This window comes from Rhineura floridana, chromosome 1, assembly GCF_030035675.1.
Source record: "Rhineura floridana isolate rRhiFlo1 chromosome 1, rRhiFlo1.hap2, whole genome shotgun sequence".
NCBI classification, from domain to species: domain Eukaryota; kingdom Metazoa; phylum Chordata; class Lepidosauria; order Squamata; family Rhineuridae; genus Rhineura; species Rhineura floridana.
The window spans coordinates 140,746,870-140,768,888 of NC_084480.1; the positions used below are offsets into that span (position 1 = coordinate 140,746,870).

A 22,019-nucleotide genomic window follows, 5' to 3' on the forward strand; every position below is an offset into this window, starting at 1 on the left:
TAAAAAACAGCTAAATAATTAAAACATACAATAATGTTTTGAGTTTGTCATATTCGGCAGATGGGAATATCTCTGCGTTCCACAAGTTTATTTTTATAGATGGGGAACGCCAGCAAATAGGAAACATTCTGCTACTGAGATATTATATATTTCTTTGCCTATTCTGGCTACGATCCCATTTTGCCAGTTCCTCTTAGCAGGTCTCCTACAAATGAGATGGTAGGAAATTGCAGAATGTCACAATGTCAAGTTGTGCTACATGACAGAGAGTGGTAGCAGACCAACCAGAAACAGGGCTGCTGAGTGGGACAGCAGCCATTTTACATTCATTATCACATGTACTTCTATCCTGAACTTGTGTGGCAGCATCAATATGATATTTTTGGTATGACAGTTCTAATCTCTCCAACAGTGTAACGTTTTTTGGTGCAAACCAGGTTAAGAGTTTTTTTTAAAAACAACAACAACCAATCTGCCCTATACATTTAAAGTCCTTTGAGAAGAGGAATTGATTGTTAAACCACCTTGGGAATTGGGGTCCCCTAACACTCAGCATCTTTAACTAACTACAGTTCCCAGGATCCTTTGGGAGAAGTCATGAATGTTTAAAGTGGCATGATACTGCTTTAAACATATGACACAGATGAGGCCTGAGAAAGCCATAGTCTGCAAACCACTATCTCGAAAAAGGAGATGCCCAAAGCAAGCATTTATCGGCTGATCCCATCGTATTTCCCCACCTCCTGTTTCACAAGTTTTGGAGAAGGCCATCTCTTTTAAGAAAAAAAACAAGAAAAAAGGCACAGTACATAAAATATCCACTGCATTGAAGCAGAGGTGAATTATGATTGTGGATTTGCAGTCCCTTTATCAGAACAGCTACATTCTACTTACTTGGCCACAGACTGAATAACTTTTGAAGACGTGTCCTTGATATTTGTGAGAAACCTCTCCGTCCCACCCCTAAGAATATCAAAGAACCCGCTGTAAGTCTGGTCGCATTCTGCTACTGTCAGACCTAAAAGCCAAGGACATAGAAATGTAACCTAACACAATTTCAGTCCATAAATTTCAGGGTTAAACAATTTGATAATGTATGTAAACTGTTCCCTATATTTATGTGTGGAGTTATAAAGTCTCAGTCCCATTTTTTAAGCAAATATTCCTCTGCAGCAATGAAAAGCTGTTGCCAAGGCCCAACAAGTAGTTAAACCAATAAGTAGGTCTCAAACATGCTCCTCAAACTGTTGCATCTGAAGCAGCATCAGTAATTTTCCACAGTCATCATACGCACAAATGTCACTGGCTTCAACTTTCAGGATACCAAGATACCATTTAAGTACAGCTAACGCTCTTATTTACACATTATACTGCCTCAGTTACTGCGATGAAAGAAAGGCAGGATGGATATAAATTTACAAAAATAAGTATTTTCCACTCTTCTTCTAAGATGGATCTCAACATGATGTAAACGTGGCTCCCGGGTAGTTGAGCCTGCAGAACTGACCCGAGCCAGATGCACTTGATCAGAGGTTGCTGCTTTCAATCCTTGCCCTGTTGCCCTTGCCTCTCCCCTCTGGCCCACTTGCACTGCTCTGCCATACTGTCTAAATTTAGAAAGAAAGCTCTTTGGGGCAAGGACCTGTCTTTGGGTTAATGTTTCTATATGAAATGATTTGTACATAAGCAACACTATATGGAAAGTAATCAAACAATCATTATAATGAACATGCCCCTAAGGCTTAAAACATAATACTTGAAATGTCTTCTCCTGTTTTGTCCCATTTTTTAAAATGAGTTTTTCAGGTTACAGTTAAACATGCGAGTTTCCGGCGAATTAAAAAAATTAAACAGGGCAAAAGCCTGTCAGCATAAAAAGGTCCTCAAGAGATGCCTGAAAGTCAAAAGTGAAGATGCCTGCCAAATCTCTGCTGGAAGAGATTTCCATAGCACAGGATTTGCCAACATTAAATGCCCGACTTCTGGCTGAGGCCAGCTGGGCCTCTGTAACATGGGAGACAACTAACAGCACTCCTCTGGATGATCTTAGTGACTAAGCTAGGATATAATGGCTCATGCAGTCCTTAAGATGTCCTGGAAGTTTTCTGAGCTTTGCATATCAACACAAGAACCTTAAATCTGGCCTAATAGCATATGGGCAGCCAATGCAGATGTTTTAGCAGAGATGTCACATACAGTCGGCAATCTGTCCCTTTCAGCAGTCTAACTGCTGCATTCTGCACCAGCTGGAGCTTTTAGACCAGGCTCAAGGGCAGCCCCACATTGAATGCATTGCAGTAATCTATCTTAAAGATGATGTGACTCTCCATGGGAATGTTGAAGTTTAAGGAATATAAAAAACTAGAATCCCTACACTTTCTGAAGAAGCCTCCATTTGGAAATATACCTGCATTATACATATTGTTGAGTTGTCCCGTTGGTTTTGAGTTCTGTGCTACCACAGCTGAAGATGTTCTAGGCTGAGCATTATTTCCATAGCCTCCATTTTGTTCAAGGAGCTGAAACAACAACAACAACAACTTCCAGAATTAGCACTTGATGCCGGTCTGTCTTTCTCTCCCTCACACACACACCACTAAATGATACCAACAAGATGGAGTAGCTTAAGCGACTGGTCAGGTGGGATCCACACATGAGTCATATCCTGACCGCAGATGGCTTCCACCACTATTGTCTTGTTTTATTAGTTTTAACAAAAAAAGATGACAGAAAAATAAAGCTTAAACATTCAGAAGTATTGATACAGAGGGTGATTAAATACAAAGAGGGTTAAACCTCCTCTATTTGTAAGAGAAAATATCAGCTCATATGGCTTTCCAAACCCGTGCTTTCCATACCCCTGCACTTCCAAGATTCTCTCCTTTGCATCTCATCACCCTAGAACGATGGGCCTTCCAGATGTTGCTGAACTATTTTTTTGATTAGGTAACCACCCTGGTAGACTGGGGGAATGTTGTGGATGTAATATATCTCGACTTCAGCAAAGCTTTTGATAAAGTGCCCTATGATATTCTGATTATCAAACTAGATAAATATAGGCTGGATGGAACAACTATCATGTGGATTCATAGTTGGCTACAGAATCGTACTCAAAGAGTGCTTATCAAGAGTTGCTTCTCAAACGGGGGGAAGTAACGAGTGGAGTACCACAGGGGTCGGTCCTCAGCCTGGCACTCTTCAACATTTTTATTAATGACTTGGATGAGGAGGTGCAGTGAATGCTTATCAAATCTGCAGATAATACAAATTGGAGGAATAGCTAATACCCTGGAAGACAGAAACAAAATTCAAAGGGAACTTGACAGGCTGGAGCATTGGTCTGAATACAACAGAATGAAATTGAAGAGGAATGTGCAAAGTTCTAAACCTACGAAAAAGAAACCAAATGCACAGTTATAAGATGGGGGATACTTGGCTCAGCAATACTATTATTTATTATTTATTTATTTGTTACATTTATATCCCACCTTTCTTTCACCATGGAACCCAAGGCAGCATACATGTTGTTCCCAGGTGGTCTCTCATCCAGGCACTGACCAGAGCCAGACCTGCTTAGCTTCAGCAATATTGTGGCCTCATGTGCCTTCAGACCGTAGCCTGGGACCTACTACATGAGAGAAGGATCTTGGGTTTGTTGTTGAGCACAAGCTGAATATAAGCCAACAGTGTGATGTGGCTGTAAAAAAGGCAAATGCTATTTTAGGCTGCATTAACAGAAGTATAGTTTCCAAATCGTGTGAAGGATGGGTTCCCTTCTATTCAGCACTGGTTAGCCTCATCTTGAGTACTGCATCCAGTTCTGGACACTGCACTTTAAGAAGAATGCAGACAAGCTGGAACAGGTTCAGAGAAGGACAACAAGGATGATCAGGGGACTAGAAACAAAGCCCTATGAGGAGAGACTGAAAGAACTGGGCATGTTTAGCCTTGAGAAGAGAGGACTAAGGGGAGATATAATAGCACTCTTCAAGTACTTGGAAAGTTATCATACAAAGGAGGACCAGCATCTCTTCTTGATCATCCCAGAGTACAGGACATGGAATAATGGCCTCAAGTTACAGGAAGTCAGATTTTGACTGAACATCAGGAAAAGGTTCCTAACTGTTAGAGCAGTATGACAATGGAACCAATGACCTAGGAAGGTGATGGGCTCTACAACACTGGAGGCATTCAAGAGGCAGCTGAACAGCCACCTGTTGGGTATGCTTTAATTTGGATTCCTGCATTGAGCAGGGGGTTGGACTTGATGGCCTTATAGGCCCCTTTCAATTCTATGATTATTATCCTGGAGAACTACAACTCCCATCATCCCTGGCCATTGGAGCTGATGGGAGCTGTAGTTCAGCAGCATCTGGAGGGCCAAACGTTCTGAACCCCTGCCTTAGAGAAGAAAGACCAACACATACAGTATCATAAATAAATAAAGTATATCCCATAATGCAGGATGGAGGTTAGAGGACAGTCCAGGTCTAAAACGGTTGAAGACTGCAGTTCAAGCTCTCAGCCTCTACATCAGCAGGGTCCCCATTACAACTCTCTCCTCCATCTCAATCTCACTACAAGGTACTACTCTCTCTGCCTGTCCAGCATCATACTGCCTCTTCTGCAATAGGAAGGTAGTACTGGTCTATCTTACCAGACAGATGCAAGGATCATAGAGGCATTGTATGCAAAGCACCAAACATGTCTGGTAAACTGTGGGAAGAGACTGTTGCAAATTTTGATATGATGTAAAGCACTTACATTTCAAGCTCTCCAGAAACAATAAACGATGCTTCATATGCAAATGCCAAGTATTACTAGCAAAACCGAAGCAGGTGTTGCTCTATACCAGCCTTCCCCAACCTAGTGCCCGCCAGTTCTTGTGTACCACAACTCTCATTAGCCTCAGCCAGCATAGCCAATGGTCAGGGATGATGGGAGCTGTAGTCCAAAATGCAGAAAGGCACTGGGTAGAAGGCTGCTCTATACCTTCTCTACTACTTGCTTCCCTTTTTCTTTGACTTCTGAGATCAGAGTCCTGAGGTCGGGACACAGAATGTAATTTTATTGATAACATGACTTTTGAAGAATTGTGCAAAACAAAACATGCCAATCTATTACATTTGTCTTACTCCAGCCCCCAAATTGAGATGCCTTCAGTGGCCAATTTGGAGGTTCATTACAAAACATCCGAAACCATTAGCATTTGCTCAATGGTGCCAATTACCTCTGTGATAGGGGACTTTGGGTTCACATTCCTAGCAGCTGCAATCTCCTGCAATTGGTTCACAAGCTCAGTGATGGACAACCTCTCTTCTGGGTTCACCTTCAAAGTCGAGCCTAATAAAATGACACAACAGGCATTACTTAGACCAGGGTATGATCTGCAGATCTCAAAGGTTAATTTATTGAGGTTTCCCTAAGATCTTTATCCTGCCAGTCAGCCAAAGAGATTTTCAAGGTGGATAAAATGCCTGGCCAACAATTTCAGTTAGAAGACAAGATGTGAATTTTAATATTTGTTTCAGAAAAGGGAGAAGCTCAGAACATGTTGGACTTTAAAATATCTTTATTCAGAGGTGACTCCCTTCCACATACGCTAAAACAGCATTTCCCAAGTTGGTGATCTTCAGATGTTTCGGACTATAACTCCCATCATCTCTGATTATTGACCATGCTGGCTAGAGCTGATGGGAATATAGTACACATCATCTGGTGGGTGACAGGTTCCCTACCCCTGCATGAGAATTAAGCCAACGGCAAACTTAAAAAATAAAATAGGACCTGTGAACTTCACTGCAACTTCTAGTTTCTTACATTCATGGATTTTCTCTCCAGCCTGCACGTATGCTGTCATTTCACATTAATTATACATACAGAAACATTTTTTTTTTAAAATACAGGTGCATTTTTGCAAAGGAAACAAAAAATGAACCTTATATCCATACATAACTATCAACTCATTCCCCCCTTATCTGTTCCAGGTGAATTTAACATTACTATCTTAAACTTACAAATGAGATCATGAAATACTGTGTATCTTGTGTCGTTTTGTGGAATGGAATATTTTCCATTGACTATTCGAAGCTTAGCTCCATCTTCAAATGGATGTTGCCTAAAGCATAACAAATAGAGGATGCAACCCAATGCCTGTAGTGAAATAATGAAGAAGTTTTAAAAAACCAAAAACATATCCCAGAACAATTAATCAATCGACACTGCAATTGAATCAGCTATGGGAGCAATTACATTGTTTCATAACCTATCCTATTCAAAGAACTCAGAGCAAGATGCCATTGATGATCCAGTACAGATATTCAGCTATGAGCGCTAACCATGGTATTGTTGCCTTAACGCTGGTTAACGTTCCAAATGTACAGTGAATCCATGGCTTGGCTTCCCACATTGAGCACTGTCAGTGAAGGATGATACAAATGAGCTTTCGTTGCCATCCCAAGTTTGTATCCCATCCACAGCATTTCAGCAGTTCTCACATCCCACTCTCCAACCCAGGAATCTACTGCACCTGCTCAGAGATGCTGAAAGTGAATACAGATGATCAAGTTGTAGCTTACCAAGATGTGTGTATAACCACTGCGCTAGATTTCTCATCAAGTACAGATGTGTGGAAAGCTTGATACCCAGCAGAGCAATAGAGAACAATCATCTTGCCAGCTAGTTATATGTACAATGTGGTTACCTTACTACTTTGTACTGAAAATAGCCATCTGCATGCTCCTGGTGCACTCATCGCCCTATTGACATAGGAAGCTGCCTTATATGGAGTCAGGCCATTAGTCCATCTAGCTCAGTATCATCTACACTGACTGGTAGTGGCTCTCCAGGGTTTCAGACAAGAGCTGTCTCCAGCACTACCTGGAGACACCAGGGACTGAACCTGGGACCTTCTGCATGCAAGGCAGATGCTCCACCGCTGAGCTACAGTCCTACCCCATGAACTGATCTCCAGAGTAGTTTGCCTCAGGACAAAATCTCTAGCTCTAAAACTCATGCTTCCATGTATTCGTAATGAAGGGGAAATATCCAACTCCTCCACCAGTAAGATTGGAACGCTTGCTGCTTTCTTTCTATTATGATTAAGGCATTCCTATCAGTACATTCTATCAAATCCGGCAACTAGAAAATAATTCTCGCTCCTGCATTTCCCTTTTCTTTCCCAACTTCTGTTAGAAAAACTCTGGCTATACCCCTCACCTTACTTCTAAATACATCATTTCTTTTCGCTGTTCCTTCTCAGGCCTGTAAGACCCCCACACATACACACGGATCAGTTACATTTAAAAATTACGGATGGGAAGTACAATTTTTTAACATTATGGAAAGCAGTGTTCCTCAAATCCATGTGATTGCTTGTGTCTCTTTTTCTCCCTCCTGTTCCTTGTGTTACGTTATCCCTGTAAATTTCCAGATGATTTGGCAGAGACTCGTCTATTTTTATTCAATGTACAGTGCCTAGTAGTTTTAAGCACTTCAGGTTATATCCAATGTTAGAGTTGTTCCATTGAAATTAATGGACATGACTAACTTAGGTCCATTAATTTGAATGGATCTATCCTGAATAGGATCCGGCCCTTATAATAATCAATCATGTTGACTCAATAGTTGTTTGAAAACTTGCTAGAGGACTTTAAAAGCTTGCTACATTTTTTAGGGTTTGAGGCAATTTTCAGATGTTGAGTTCACGCTCCCACTACTAGGCCAAATATCTTTTTTTCAGGCAATTGAGAACATGTAGTACAAAGTGACCAGATGTAGAGGCCTTTTGGGCCTGATCTAGTGAAAGTATTAATAGTGATCCATTTTTAATACAACAAAGGCACTAGCTAGCATGAGATAAAATAGCCAGGCTCACTCTATTGGCTCACCTGAGAGATTCCAGATGCCTTTGGCTCCTCCTTTTCCTGAATAGTTTCTGATTAAGGTGGCCACATTATAAAACCTATGTAACTTCAAGAACTTGAGTCTGAGTTTGCTTTTTCCGCCCCTCTTCCCTCCCCATCACATTTTTCTTGTGTGCCGTGTCTTTCATTAGACTGAAAGCCTGTGGGCAAGGACTGACTTGTTTTTAAATCTGCATATAGTGCTTCATAAGACATTAGGGGCTTTATAAGTGACAAATAATAATAAACCATGGGAAAGCCTATCAGCAAGAATTAGGAGGATCACACAGAGGGATGCAGCTCCAGTTGAGTGCAATGTGTGACAGCTAAGCTAAACCTGTCCTTTCTTCGTTGGTTTTGTATAGGACTTTTTGTATCAGCTTTTAATTGATATTATGCTTTTAGGCCCTTTCTTTGAGCTGTCTGATTTAGATTTTGCTATCACGTTATCTAAGCTTTAACATCTGTATTGAGGTGGTGTTAGTATGTAAGTTTTATCATTTTACCGTAAGCCACCTTGGGGATTCTATCCTGCCTTTCCATTCATAGAATTCCTCTAAATAAATACCAAATCCAGATAACATTCAGAAGCAAGACATTACACAAGCTCTAATAAATAAAATGCTTACCCATATATCCTGTTTTTCATCAATTGGAAAGTTTGAATACAGATCTATTATTTCAGGAGTCCTATACATTGGTGTTGTGTTCCTCGTGATCTGTAGACACAAAATAAAGAGAGCCATGGCTATTTTTTTTACCTCTTAGCAGAGGGTCAGAGACCAATTATACTTGGAAGTTAACCTAGAATATCCTAAATACAAAATGCTTTGATTTTCATCCAAATAACCTGCTTGCAGATGTTTGGAACTACAATTCTCACCAGCCCCAACCAACATGGCCAACGGTCAGGGATGAGGGAGGGTGTAATTCAAGACATCTGGAAGGCACCAGGTTAAGGAAGACTGGGTTAAAGGGACAGGGTGAGGAGGGAATTGGTTAGGAGGGGCCATGTTGGTTTTTTGGCTGAACATTTATTGAATGTTAGAGGTCTTGTAATAATTCATTCATGATGAGTGACTTTTAGATAGGGCCTTGTCCTTTCAATGCACCTGCAGAACTGCTCTACAAGTATGGGATTAGTTATACGTTGAAACAATCAGCATCCTTGGACTCTCTGGGTTTATTTTAAAAACATCCTCCTCCAAGGGGAGGATCAGCTTTTTTAACCAAAAGGACCATGTGAATGGAGAGCCACTGTAGGCAGTTTCCCATGCTACAGAGAAAGATGGCAGACATTTGTCTGAGGATCAACAGGGCCCATTGTAGCTTTACTAGGCTTCCCAGAATTTTTGGAACAGAAGATTAGCTTATCCTGAACTGTGGGACCATGGGCAAAATCTGCCAAATAAAGGCTGAACTGTGTTACAACAGTTCTGCTTTCCGCTGACCAAGTGGTATCAGAGACTTGGGTGGGGGGTTGTTCCAAAACCTCTTCGGAACAGTTTTGAAGGGCTCCATTTTAACCAACACCCACTACTTGACATCTCCCGGAATGTCATCTGACACTCTGAAGACATGTCTTCATTATGCTGCATGAGAATCAACAGTTACATTAAATCAATACAATCTGCAGCAATAATGTTTGATACCTTCTGGAACTGGGAGATTGCGTACAGGGAGTGAGAAAAGGAAATATGGTGCTATCTCATTATTTTGTCCTCACAGTGGTCAACACTTTAAGAGTTGAGGAGTGCTATTATGTCTGCTTTGCACCTAGATCTTAAAATAGTGATAGTAGGTCTGGATGACTGTGCTGGCTATACTCAGGGGGTTTTTTTATTACAATCTTCTTTAGAGGACAGAGGCCCAAGCTGGCTTCTTTCATGCTTTTCTGGCCTCAAGAACTCACAAGTGCAAGTTCCTTTACTTAGGGATGACTTTAAAGGTATTCTGAAGCTCTAGCTAAATATGGTGGCCCTTGTTGCCCTATATGACTTCTTCTTGGGCTTCCTAAACTCAATTTCCCATTTAACTGCCATTCTACCAGCATTGCAAAAAAAGTGTTCCACATTCCATGAAAAGCTGTTCTCAGAAATCAGGTTAAATAAAATAGGTCAATACATGCAGCTTGGCTTGCAATACATTTTGGAAACCAAATGTAGGATTCTTCGACACAACTTTGATGTTACTCACACAGAATATATTCAGTCTTATCCATGAGAGATGGATGACATACACAAGAGACATAGCATTTATGCTGTGGTTCTGAGGGAAAAGGACACTTTATACTGTACTCAACAGGCCGGGAGCACCATGTAACGCATGACTACTCAGAAGTAAGGCCCACTGAGTACAGTGCGGCTTACTCCCAGGTGAAATGTGTATAGGCTTGCAGCCATAAGCAGCTGAAACTGCTGCTTTGTCGTAGCATCAGTGTGCGAATGCCAAGTAAGGCCCCCTTTTAAAGATTTCCAATTGATTTCCACTGTGCCAGCATTTGGTCTAATGTATTTAACAGTAAACAAAACAAAACCATAACCGAGAGGTACAAAATGTTGAAATTAAATCATAGTATCAGGTTTCTGACCTCCTCTTCAACGGTTGCTCTTTTCTGCGCAGACCAGTTGTAGTCTGGATAATGTGCTATGGTTGTTGCACTTCCAAAGTCACATAATTTAATTGTTCCTTGGTTACCCATCAGCATATTTTCAATCTGTGTGGACAAGTAAGCCGTTTAAGTGCACACACAGTATATACATTCTCTCTCTATACTCACACGTACACACACAGAGCTGTTCATAAGTATCCTCAAAATAAATGTCCACAGGTACACAGGATTTATCAATTCTTACACTGAACAGAACATTTTAAGACTGAGCATGACCAAAACAGTCTGCCATGAAATCCAGATAATCTGCTTTGTGACTGTTTCTCTCCTCTGAACCTAAACACCCTTTCCCAAACAAACTCCATTGGCCAGCAGGTTTGAGAGTTTTCTTTTTTTAACTACCTGCCAGGGACATATGGAGGAATGACTGACTGGCAAAGAACACACTCAAGGCTCAACTCAAAATTAAAATTCCAACAGCGCAATTCTAAGCGTGTTTACTTAGAAGAAAGTCCTAAACTCAATAGGACTGCAATACTATACTGACAAACTGGGGCATAAAACCTCATTGAAATCAACGTGACTTGCTTCCAAGTAGAGATGTACTGATTGCATTGTTAACACTCTCTTATTTTATTTATGTTACTTTAGAAGAGGCTTTCCCACCAGACAGCAGGGAATGCTGTTTCTTAAACCAGGGATGGAGAAACCTGTTGGACTCCAGCTCCCATCAACCCTAGCCAGCATGGGCAAGGAGGAGGGGACTAGCTCCAAGTGATCCAAAATGTAGTGACTAGTATAATAATATTAGATGTACCATCTGATGTGGGCTTGCACATGTGCCCACCGCTAAGCTTGTGACTAGCTTCTGTGTGGGCTGTGTAGATATATCGTCAGTTCTCATGATCTTCCCACCTTGTTATTCTCAGCCAATGTATTTAGCAGTCTTCATTTAACCTTATCAATTTGTTACATGGCAAACTCAAAACCTCTGTCTAAATATCCTCCAGATGCATAACGAAACTTGGAAGAGGGGGCTGGGGCTCCTCATTGGCATAAATTAACTGAAAAGATTATTTTGGATTGTGTACCTTCAAATCTCGATGAATAATAGGAGGCTTCTGCTTGTGCATATGTTGCACTGCACGGCAGGTCTGATAAAATATCTTTAAAACCGTGTCGCATGAGAGGGGCCCTTTGGATTCAGCTTTCTTTAAAAACTCCACTAGTTGCCCTGCAGACATAAAATTCACGTTAAGAACATAAGAAACGGCCTTATACTGCGTCAGACCAATTGGTCCACCTGGCTTAGTTTCACTACCCTGGCTGGCAGGGGCTCTCCAGGGTTTCAGACAGGGAACACTCCCAGCCCCACCTGGGGATGCCGGGGACTGACCCTGGGGTCTTCTGCCTGCAAAGCAGATGCTCTGCCACTGAGCTACAGCCCTTTTGAATCACAATAGGAAAACAGACAAAGACACATGAGCTTCCCCCTTTATCGTTGGGCTCCTTATTAGACTACCTACACCAGGGGTGGAGAACCTCAGGCCCAAGGGCTCAACACTGCCCTCTGGGCCTCTCTGCCTGGCCCTCAGGACTCTCCTTAGGCCCGTCCCCGGATTATGCCCCATCACTGGCCTTGCTCACCCCTTACTTGAGTGCTTAACTGATAATGCCTCTTTGCTTGCCAGGAAGGAGAGATGTGTATATGACCACATCTCCTCCATACGTTTAAAGAGATGGCCCTCTCCGAAACTTGTGAAAAAGAAAGCGGGGAATTACGATAGGAACAGCTGATAAATCCTTGCTTTGGGCACCATCCTTTTTCGATAGTCTGCAAATCATGCCTTCTCGCATAGGTCCGATCTGCGCCGTATGTTTAAAGCAGTATCATACCACTTTAAACAGGCATAGCTTCCCCCAAAGAATCCTGGGAAGTATAGTTTGTTAAGGGTGCTGAGAGGTGTTGGGAGACCCTCTATTCTCCTCAAACAGCTAAAATTCCCAGAGAGGTTTAACAATCAATCCCTCTTCGCAGGGAACTCTGGGAATTGTAGTTCCATGAGGGTCTGGCTGGAACGTAACCTACTGCACAAAAGAAAAGAGTTGCACCCTTTGCTCTGCCCACTTTTGCCTCTGGCCCTGCCCATCTGTAACATGCAGCTCCCAGAAGGTTGCCCACAAGGATATGTGGCCCTTGGGCTGAAAAAGGGTCCCCACCCCTGGCCTACATTAGCAAACAAAAAGAGCTGCTTGCTCAGAATGCTTGGTTCAACCCACCTCCATAGGGCTGGAGGAGCGCCACCACCATGATACACAAAAGAACCAAGGAAGCACAGCTTCGTCTACATTTGAGGGCAAATCCTGGGCTCACTCACCACAGAAGATTCTAACAGAGTCATTTCCTTCCTTAACTCTTGGGTGGCACACACCATGAAATGGGGGTGCAAACCCTCACTCCCAAAAGTTTGCCACCTGAAGCCATGAAGGGGGATGTCACCAAGACCCATCATTAAGACCACCACCGTGGACTGCCAGCAAGCCTCTCATGGCCTTGGATGTAAGATGCGATTGCAAAACAAATCTGCCTCATCCTGTTCCTAGTAGCTCCTGCATACATAAAACAAGTAATTCCTCCATATGTGAAACAATTACTACCCAGCCCTCAATTCTCTCAATCATGGCCTAGATCCAAGGGAGGAGTGGGGGAGAAGCACATAGTGAGCACTGTCAGCCTCAGTTGCCTGCAATGCTTACTGCAAGAAGAGAAGGCCGAATAATTTCAAATGCAAAATATCTTGTAGCTTTGGATACAGAGCAAAAAGGGGGTGGGAAATCTGTTCAAGGGTTTCTTCTCTTCCAATCTGGCACAAGGACAAAGGAGCCATCATTCTGCGTGACCTGCACAGCAGTGTGCCCAGTTTTGGTCACGCCAATAAATTAGAGAGCAAATTTTAATCTGCAAATGAAGCTGTGATTAAAGCTCACAGTCCTCATTAATAATTAGGGAGGCGGAGGGAGAAAATGGTAAGTGTATGGAAGGGAAGAAAAGTCACTCTTATGTCATTTTGTTGTTAATTTAAAATGCCTTCCTCAACTCAGCTTCCGATAACCTCATTAAAAACAGAAAGGTAATGAGGGAAAAGCAGAGGCAGGGGAGCTCTATGCACACGTTACTCATGTGCAAGACATACCAGACCACACACCAGCTTTTAGCTCTATCCCAACAATGGATCTTCCCATTTATAAAAAGCCCAACAGCCATGTGTCTCGTGGTGTAGCCTGCATAGGAAGCCCAATGTGGGAGCTCCTCCTCGCATATAGAGGCTCTGTGTAGTCAGGACACCTGGCTGTGTGGGCACCTGGATCACAAGGAGAACCAACCTACACGTGAGAAGCTCACACACTAGTTTTGGAGAATCACGTGGTTATTTAAAAAAAAACCTGACATGGGGGACGCAAGGCTAAACATGGGAGGAAAGTATACATGGATCTGACACTGTCCTGTGCAGAAGCAGTTCTCTGGGTTGGGTGGAGCTGCTACACTAGCTTCCCGGCAGGTGGGTTGCTGGTGCTTACCGAGAGGGAGAGGCAGTGGGCAGGTCGGCATGGTGCAAATGCAGCAGAAGGAGCGCTCGATTGGCTCCAACGGTGCATTTGCACCATGCCGACCTCCCAGCTGTCTCACCCCTCTCCCTCTTGGTAAACAACAGCGACCCACCTGCCAGGAAGCTAACATAAAGGCTCTGACCCACCCAGCTTCGGTCTTGTGGGAAGAGGGTCTGTGACACCGGCTACAAGTGTGAAGCAGCCCTGGACCTCTTTGTGACAACAGGACAGATTTGCACTGAAACATGAGCCCGGTAGCCACAGGCGAGTAGTAATTGTATGCAGGCGAGTGCGCAAGCAGGCAGAGGAGGAATGGAGTGCTCCGTCCCCCCTCTGCGCCCAGCACAGAAACCAGACTGCCCAAGGAGGGACCCAGCAGAGATATCCAATAAACTGCTGTCGGTCTGCCAGACCCCAGCAGGCCACTAAGAGGTTTCACAAGGTAATTAAAAACCTGTCAGCTTCAAGACAAGAGCTGCAAGACAACAGTCTGTTTTGATAAGCCTCACTACAGTCATCACTGAAGGAAGAACCAGCTTGGCTGAACTGCTGGATCAGGCCACCAAGCAGTAAGGATTTCATAAAAGTAGTCCATTTTACCTCTGCAAAGCTCGGTTAGCAGAAGAAACTCCCCTTGCCCAGTATCAGATTCTTCTTTTCCTATCGACGCAGCAGAGCAGAACTGGACAATGTTCGGGTGACCAGATAGCTTTTTCTAGTAGATTTCATCTGTTAAAGTTTCAAAGATTGCTAGATTTGGAACACATTTTTGCAGTTATGTTATAAGATAAAGCACAGTTACTTTCCTTGAGATATTAGCCTCAAATCCACTGTAATGCCTAGCTCCTTCTGGAAGCAGGGAGTGGGCTGGCAAATGTATGCTGGTCTCCAGCAAGAGATCAGAAAATCATCTAACAGTCTGGCAACAGCACAACGGTGCCTCACTTTAAAGCCATACCCTAGGAAGGTTTGACTTGACTAGGCAAATGTAGATCGAACTTTTAAAGGCTGACTGTGTGTGATGATTCTGAAATAGAGAGGGAATCATAGAATTGGAAAGGCCATCTAGTCCAGGGATCCCAAATTGTGATCTGTGGACCACCAGTGGCCCATGAACATCATTCAGGTTCTCTGTGGCATGCCTGCATTAAATATTCATATTGGTTTTTAATAGTATTTCAGTTACTTCTTTTAGTTATTATATTTTATTGAATTACAGTTTGAATTCTATGGAATACAAATTGTAATACAATATAAGAAATAAAAGAAGCAATAAAAATACAATTAAAAACCATATATCATCTAGCACAGGACATTACAACTGCTACAACAGGCAGAAAGGTCCACCAAGACCATCAGCCATTTTCAAGTGGTCCTTGGGGAGGGGGGGGGGAGTTGGGAACTAGTCCATCCCCTGCTGCTGTAGGAAATCTAGTACTATAGCAACATTTCCAGCATGGTTTAAGAAATATGAACAGGACACACAGCACATTTGTTTCTATTGTACCTATGCTTAACATGCCCTGCCCTTCTGTGAATTAGGAAAATTAAGCCACGCCAAAATCTTAATCTGTGCACCTTCACTTAACAAGTCAAAAGTGGTGTCAAAAAGCGGGGGGGGCGGTCATTTGTACCAATTATGGAATTTATAAAGTACCACTGATATGGTCACTCAGAAGACACCATGCACAATTCTATAATGAAGGACAGCTTCAACCAGAGCATTTCATCTTCTCTCTAAAAGGATACCATAAAACAAACTTCTTGAATGATGGCTTTGTTTTTTTCTTCTTCATTAGACAATAATCTCTGTCAGGAAAGAAAGATGTTATAGAAAAGATAAGTTTAAACTGAGTTCTTATAATAGAAGTATGCACTGAAAACATTAAGACCAGCCTTGCCTGGTCGCCATAGGTGACAAAGAATGATACGCAAACGAGCAGGCTGCTGGAGGAGTGACAGAGTGCTTTATCCATCTCTCCACCAGTCTCCTGCTTTTCTATGCGGGATGTGGAGGATGGAAAGTCTCTTTCTGTCTCATACAGCATAGAAACCAAGTCTATACATATAAAAAGCTAGCCTGGTTTTTACTCAAAAGGCTGGAACAGGAGGGACAGAGCACCCTATCTGCTAGCCCTCTTAGTAAAGGCGGGAAAGTTTAGTGTCTTTGTTTTTATTTTTTGCAGGCTAGTAACTTTTACAGACTTATTTGCAAAGCTGCACAAGACTGAGGTGACTCTGCTTTTTGAAGAATCAAAATCACCCCTCACTTCTATGGGGAGCTGCCTTTTAAGACTGTCCAGAAGCTGAAACTGGTACAGAATGCTGTGGCTTGCCTCTTTTAGGATGAGTTGAGGGAGCATATCACTCCTGCTTGCACTCATCTGCTGATAATTACCTTTATAGTCTTCAACAGATCAAGTTATCAAATCACATGTGAACTTTGTACATAGATGGAAGAGAGACTTCAGAGCCCGCGGGTGGGTTTCATGGAGAAGACTGCCCCTGCCATCTCCAAAGTTCATTCTGAAGTATCCATGAATTACAGTAGGGCCCCGCTTTTCAGTGTTCCGCTAATATGGCAGCTAAAATTATAGTAAGGCCCCACTCATACGGCGCTTGTTCCGCTTTTACGGCATTCTTCGGGTGCCATTTTATTGAAGGAGTTCCGCTTTTAGGCAGGTTTCACTTTTAGGTGGGGGTCTGGAACGTAACCCGCCGTACAAGTGGGGCCCTACTGTACTTGTTCAGGTTACATTACTCCCATTAAGTCACATGCAATAATAGTTTCAACATTTCGAGAGAGAAAAAGACCAGCCCAGTCTAACAGTCTTCCATAGTTTGATGATCTCCAGATGTTGCTGAACCACAATTCCCATCAGCCACTACCAGCATGACCAGTGGGAATTGTACTCCAATATCTCAAGGGCACCAGGGGAAGGAAGGCTGCTCAGCAAGGAAACCAGCCTTCAGGCTTCCACAATTCCACATGCAGAAAGTTTTGCTTGTAACCTGGTACCTACTGCAAGTGATACCTGGTGCAAATTCCTGGGAATCTTAATTTTCACTTGAAAAATTTCAGATTATTATGATTAATGACACAGGTGAACACATGCAAGTAACATCTGCAAACACTCTATTCCAGAAGACAAAGTTTAAGCACCTTGTACTGTTACCGAGCATCACTCCCTCATGGAGGAGAAGGTGTGTGCACAGGCTCATACTTGGCTTGTATTTATATTTCCCTGAAGTACATGACTGATTAAAACCATTGTGTACAACTACAGGACGGTACCCCAAAGATGCATTCAGATATGCAAAAAGTAGGAATCTCCCCCCGCCCAAAAAAACTATGATTCTCAATTTTTAAGGATATCCAATGTTGCTAGGTAAGTGAATAGATTGCCTTCTGAATTCATGCTTCTTTATAAACAGAGCAAGATTCCTTTTTAACAGCTGAGGAGAGGGGCACCAAAGGCCACCTCATATGCAACCATTTGGTATCTGCATGGAGATCATCTCTGAGAAAAACACTGGATGCCATCAAGTATTATTATTATAATTCTGGATGCCATCAGGTGGTATTATTCTTGTCGTCATCATCATTAACAACAACAACATCCTCCGAAAAGAGCTCAGGGCAGCAAACTAAATAGCAAAACAATACAAATTAAAAATCCATGTACTCAATGAAATATTCTTGCGCTACATTTTACACATGATGGTACATATATATATTCCCTTATATTATGATGAACTCTGTGATAAATATGTCACATATGGAGCAGACCCAAAGCTGTGGGTGAGGGAGAAGAATCTCTTTTCATGGGGCCAACCAGGCTTCACAATTCTGGCCCAGTCAACTGGAACAGATCCATCTTCTTCATATTACAAGAGTTCCATCTCCTCAACGCTAAGCATGGCTGCTTGTACAAAAAGGGCTGTCTGCTTCCTTACTCTCCTCCTCTCCAGAAGAGGACACCAAGTGACATCCAAAGTGTCCAATGCATTCAACGCAACGTCGGTTTGGTCAATTCCAAGGCTGCCCTTTAGGGATGGTGCTACAAGCCTCATTTGTAACGTTATCGAGCAGTGGAGGCAAATCTTTCTCAGCCAGAGGGCCGTATGCCAGAGACGGATGTGAATAATGTACAGTCACGCATACATGTCGACCCTCAGAGTTTTTTCTTCTTCCCACAGTAGTGCTGAATTAGGAAGAGAAGTTCCTTTCCTCCTACCCCAGTGCTGCTACGAGGAGGAAATGCAGGGGGAGGAAAGCTCTACTCACTTTGGAAGAGGGCTCTGACACAGCACCATAATGAGGTCTGAAGAGCTCCTTCCTGTTTCTAGAGTCTAAGTGTTGTGCTGCAGCCAACTCAGAAGGGACAGGAAGGGGGGAGGCATGAGTTTCAGGCACCTCCGCAGCCAGAAGAAGCAGAGTTGGGGATTGTTGTGTCTGAGCAGGATCGTGCGGGAGGGGGGCAGCCTGCTCTCCAGCCAGTTCCCACGAGTAACGTCCTTCCTGAGGAGCCGAGCGCACCGCCCCCAGTTGATGCAGAGGACTTGTGGGGGGAAGCTTCAGAGTCAGTGCCAGCTCCTCCTTTACCAAGCAGTTCCCAGGAGGATTCCAGTGTGGCACCGCCCCCTGACCTCGAGCCTGTTGCTTGGGAGCAGGTGTCTTCAGATGAGCTGTTGGATGCGCGTCCCCTGTCTCCTCGTTCCCGTCGCCGCGAGAAATGGACAGGGCAAAGACAGGAATTACGAAGGAGTCAGAGATTACGTTCGAAAACATTTCCTATATAAGCCTGCCGCTCCCAGTGGGGGGTCATTGAGTCAACTTCCTTCACACGCTGCAGAGCATGTCTAGAGTATAGTTAGGGACTCTAGTGAGTTAGCGTAAGGTTTCCTATGAAGCGCAATGCCTTTGATGTATCCATTACTCTAATAAAACGAGATTTACTTGCACACACACTCCAGCCTCATTCTTTCGGCTCTGAATGGGACACTAAGGCCTCCTTGTAAAGGTGCCACATCAGACAGAGAAGAAGGCCTTCTACAAAGTAAAAAGGCTTTCTTCCCCACAACTCTGGGCTACCAGAAGTGGCTTTGTGGGCCGGATCCAGCACACAGGTTTGCTACCCCTGTTATAGAGCAATATGGGATAAGAGTGCCAGTGTGATGCCATAGTGTATTGGTCCCACATTCAAATCATTATACAACCATGACATTCCCTGGAAGCCTTGGGCAAGTCACTGCTGCCCAGTATGGCCTACTTCACGCAGCTGTTACAAAACATCACTCTGAGCCTACTGAAGGAAGGGAGGCTTACCTTTAAAAAAATATATAACAAATATAATACTTTTGCCAAATCTACTCTGGGGCAGGGATATCCCAAGCAAAAGGAAATCAAGCCTACTGTAGTCTTGTGATAATAGTAAATTAATTAGCTTCCAGCTGCCCTAACACTTTTACAAACTGCAACTTTACTCTTGAGGAAGATGCAAACCTAGGTACTAGTTTCAAGATTCCTTTAAATAAGTAGCATCTCTGTCCCAACACCCCAGAACAGTCCAAATCCACACCTCTGAGAGTTTATTGTTCAATGCTGTAGAAGAATCTGGTAAAAGCAAAATGCTTGCAATTTATAAATGCAATCCATAAAACGCCTGAAACAGAAGTTTAACACTGAAAGCTATTCTGGGTTATTCTGAAACGAAAGTCAATACGAAAAGGACAGATGCCTCACTTGGGAAGTTCCCCATCCCAATCCATTGCTATCCTCCCATTATTGTTCCAGATACGAACATCAAATGGCAAATTCACAATTATTCTGTAGAGTAGCACTGCCCTAGAGGAAAATGCCCTGCAGATGTCCAGTGAATCAAGAAAGGCCTGCATTTGGCACAGCAGTCGTTTTCTTCACAGGAACAGAAAGGAAGGATGTGCTTGAACTACTAAACTGCAGTAGAGGCTGGCCCATTAGGGTGAACGGGGCGCTGCACCACAAACCTCAGTCTGCCTTTAGCCAGCCCCCACCATATGCCTTCTTAGTTACAAACACCCCAGGGGGGCAGCACTACCTGTCAGCTTCCTCCTTCTCCTCAGTCTCAGCATTGCTCATGGAGAACTCAGCAGGGAAGAGGCAGACAGACTAAAACCAGAATTAGTTGGCTCTGACTGCACCTGCTGTTCGCTTCCTGACTGTCAGTCCCAACAGTCACCCCTGCTAAACTGATAACGGTTACGGCTGGATGGAAGTCTTAAAAGATTTAGAGTCCAGTTCTGTTACTTTAAGAATAGTTACCTGAATGTGCTCACATTCCTCTTCCCATCTGTGTTGTCTCTTAGATTTTAACCCTACAGGCTGAGACTGTTATGTTCATCATTATTTGACACTGATAAAGCACCTAACCCTGTCTAAGTGCTGTTCATTTATATTTTGGAAAGACACAAGGCTGCCACAGGCTCACAATGTAACAGACACGATACAAAAGGAAAAAGGAATTGAAAGTAAAGAGGAAAGCGAGCACTGATGCAACTGCCTTTGCACTGGCAAATGGAGGGGGCCAAGCTGGTCTCCCCCATGCCATGAACCAGGATGAAGCCTTCTCAATCCAGTACTTAGAAAATTTTAGGTGCCTTAGAAACAATTAACAGTAAGAACTGTTGCTGCTTCACCCACACCAATTCCCATACGGCTACAGAGCTGATTTTTTAAACAGAACATCCGCATGGTCCCTCATGGTGAGTAGTCTCCTCCAGGCAACCAAGAAAGGAAGCAAAAAAGTGGCTTCCTTTTTTGATTCAAGTCACAAATGCGAGCAAAGATGTATGGGCTACTACAGGTGTGGGGAACCTTTGACCCTCCAGATGTCGCTCAAGTACAGTTCCCATCATCCCTGCCCACTGGCCATGCTTGCCGCGGCTGATGGAACTTGGTGTTCAACAACATCTAGGGGGTCAAAGGTTCCTCACACCTGGGCTAGTCGCTTTTGTTTATTTATGCACCTTACATACGTCTACATTCATTCAAGTGACCAACTCAAGTGCTGCCCTGGGTTCCTTCGGGAGGAAGGGTGGGATATAGCATCATAGAATAGTAGAGTTGGAAGGGGCTTATAAGACCATCAAACCCAACCCCCTCCGCAATGCAGGAATCCAAATCAAAGCATTCCTAACAGATGGCTGTCCAGCTGCCTCTTGAATGCCTCCAGTGTCGGAGAGCCCACTACCTCTCTAGGTAATTGGTTCCATTGTCGTATGGCTCTAACAGTTAGGAAGTTTTTCCTGATGTTCAGTCGAAATCTGGCTTCCTGCAACTTGAGCCCATTATTCCGTGTCCTGCACTCTGGGATGATCGAGAAGAGATCCCGGCCGTCCTCTGTGTGACAACCTTTCATGTACTTGAAGAGTGCTATCATATCTCCCCTCAGTCTTCTCTTCTCCAGGCTAAACATGCCCAGTTCTTTCAGTGTCTCCTCATAGGGCTTTGTTTCCAGTCCCCTGATCATCCTTGTTGCCCTCCTCTGAAGCTGAACCAGTTTGTCTGCATCCTTCTTGAAGTGCAGAGAACAGAACTGGACACAGTACTCAAGATGAGGCCTAACCAGTGTTGAATAGAGGGAAACTAATACTTCAAGCAATTTGGAAACTATACTTCTGTTAATGTAGCTTAATATAGCATTTGCCTTTTTTGCAGCCACATCGCACTGTTGGCTCCTATTCTGCTTGTGATCAACAAAAATTCCAAGATCCTTCTCACATGTCGTATTGCTGAGCCAAGTATCCCCCATCTTATAACTGTGCATTCGGTTTCTTTTTCCTAAGTGTAGAACTTTGCATTTATCCCTGTTGAATTTCAGTTATAAATTCAGTTAATAATAATACTAACCACC

General features: G+C 43.3%; 1 protein-coding gene across 4 annotated transcripts in view; it reads right to left on the reverse strand.

The window, feature by feature from the left end:
- The window catches only part of GAK (cyclin G associated kinase), a 98,332-nt gene that overhangs the window by 49,296 nt on the left and 27,017 nt on the right, over positions 1–22,019 (reverse strand). For all 4 annotated transcript variants that reach the window (XM_061634096.1, XM_061634105.1, XM_061634088.1 and 1 more), the window contains exons 3-11: positions 15,874–15,933; positions 14,725–14,839; positions 11,607–11,749; positions 10,495–10,620; positions 8,534–8,623; positions 6,018–6,153; positions 5,231–5,343; positions 2,408–2,519; positions 895–1,018 (exon numbers count right to left, since the gene is read on the reverse strand). In XM_061634096.1, coding sequence (XP_061490080.1) covers positions 895–1,018; positions 2,408–2,519; positions 5,231–5,343; positions 6,018–6,153; positions 8,534–8,623; positions 10,495–10,620; positions 11,607–11,749; positions 14,725–14,839; positions 15,874–15,876 — 962 coding nt within the window. In that variant the 5' untranslated portion in view covers positions 15,877–15,933. The remainder of the gene's footprint in view (positions 1–894; positions 1,019–2,407; positions 2,520–5,230; positions 5,344–6,017; positions 6,154–8,533; positions 8,624–10,494; positions 10,621–11,606; positions 11,750–14,724; positions 14,840–15,873; positions 15,934–22,019) is intronic.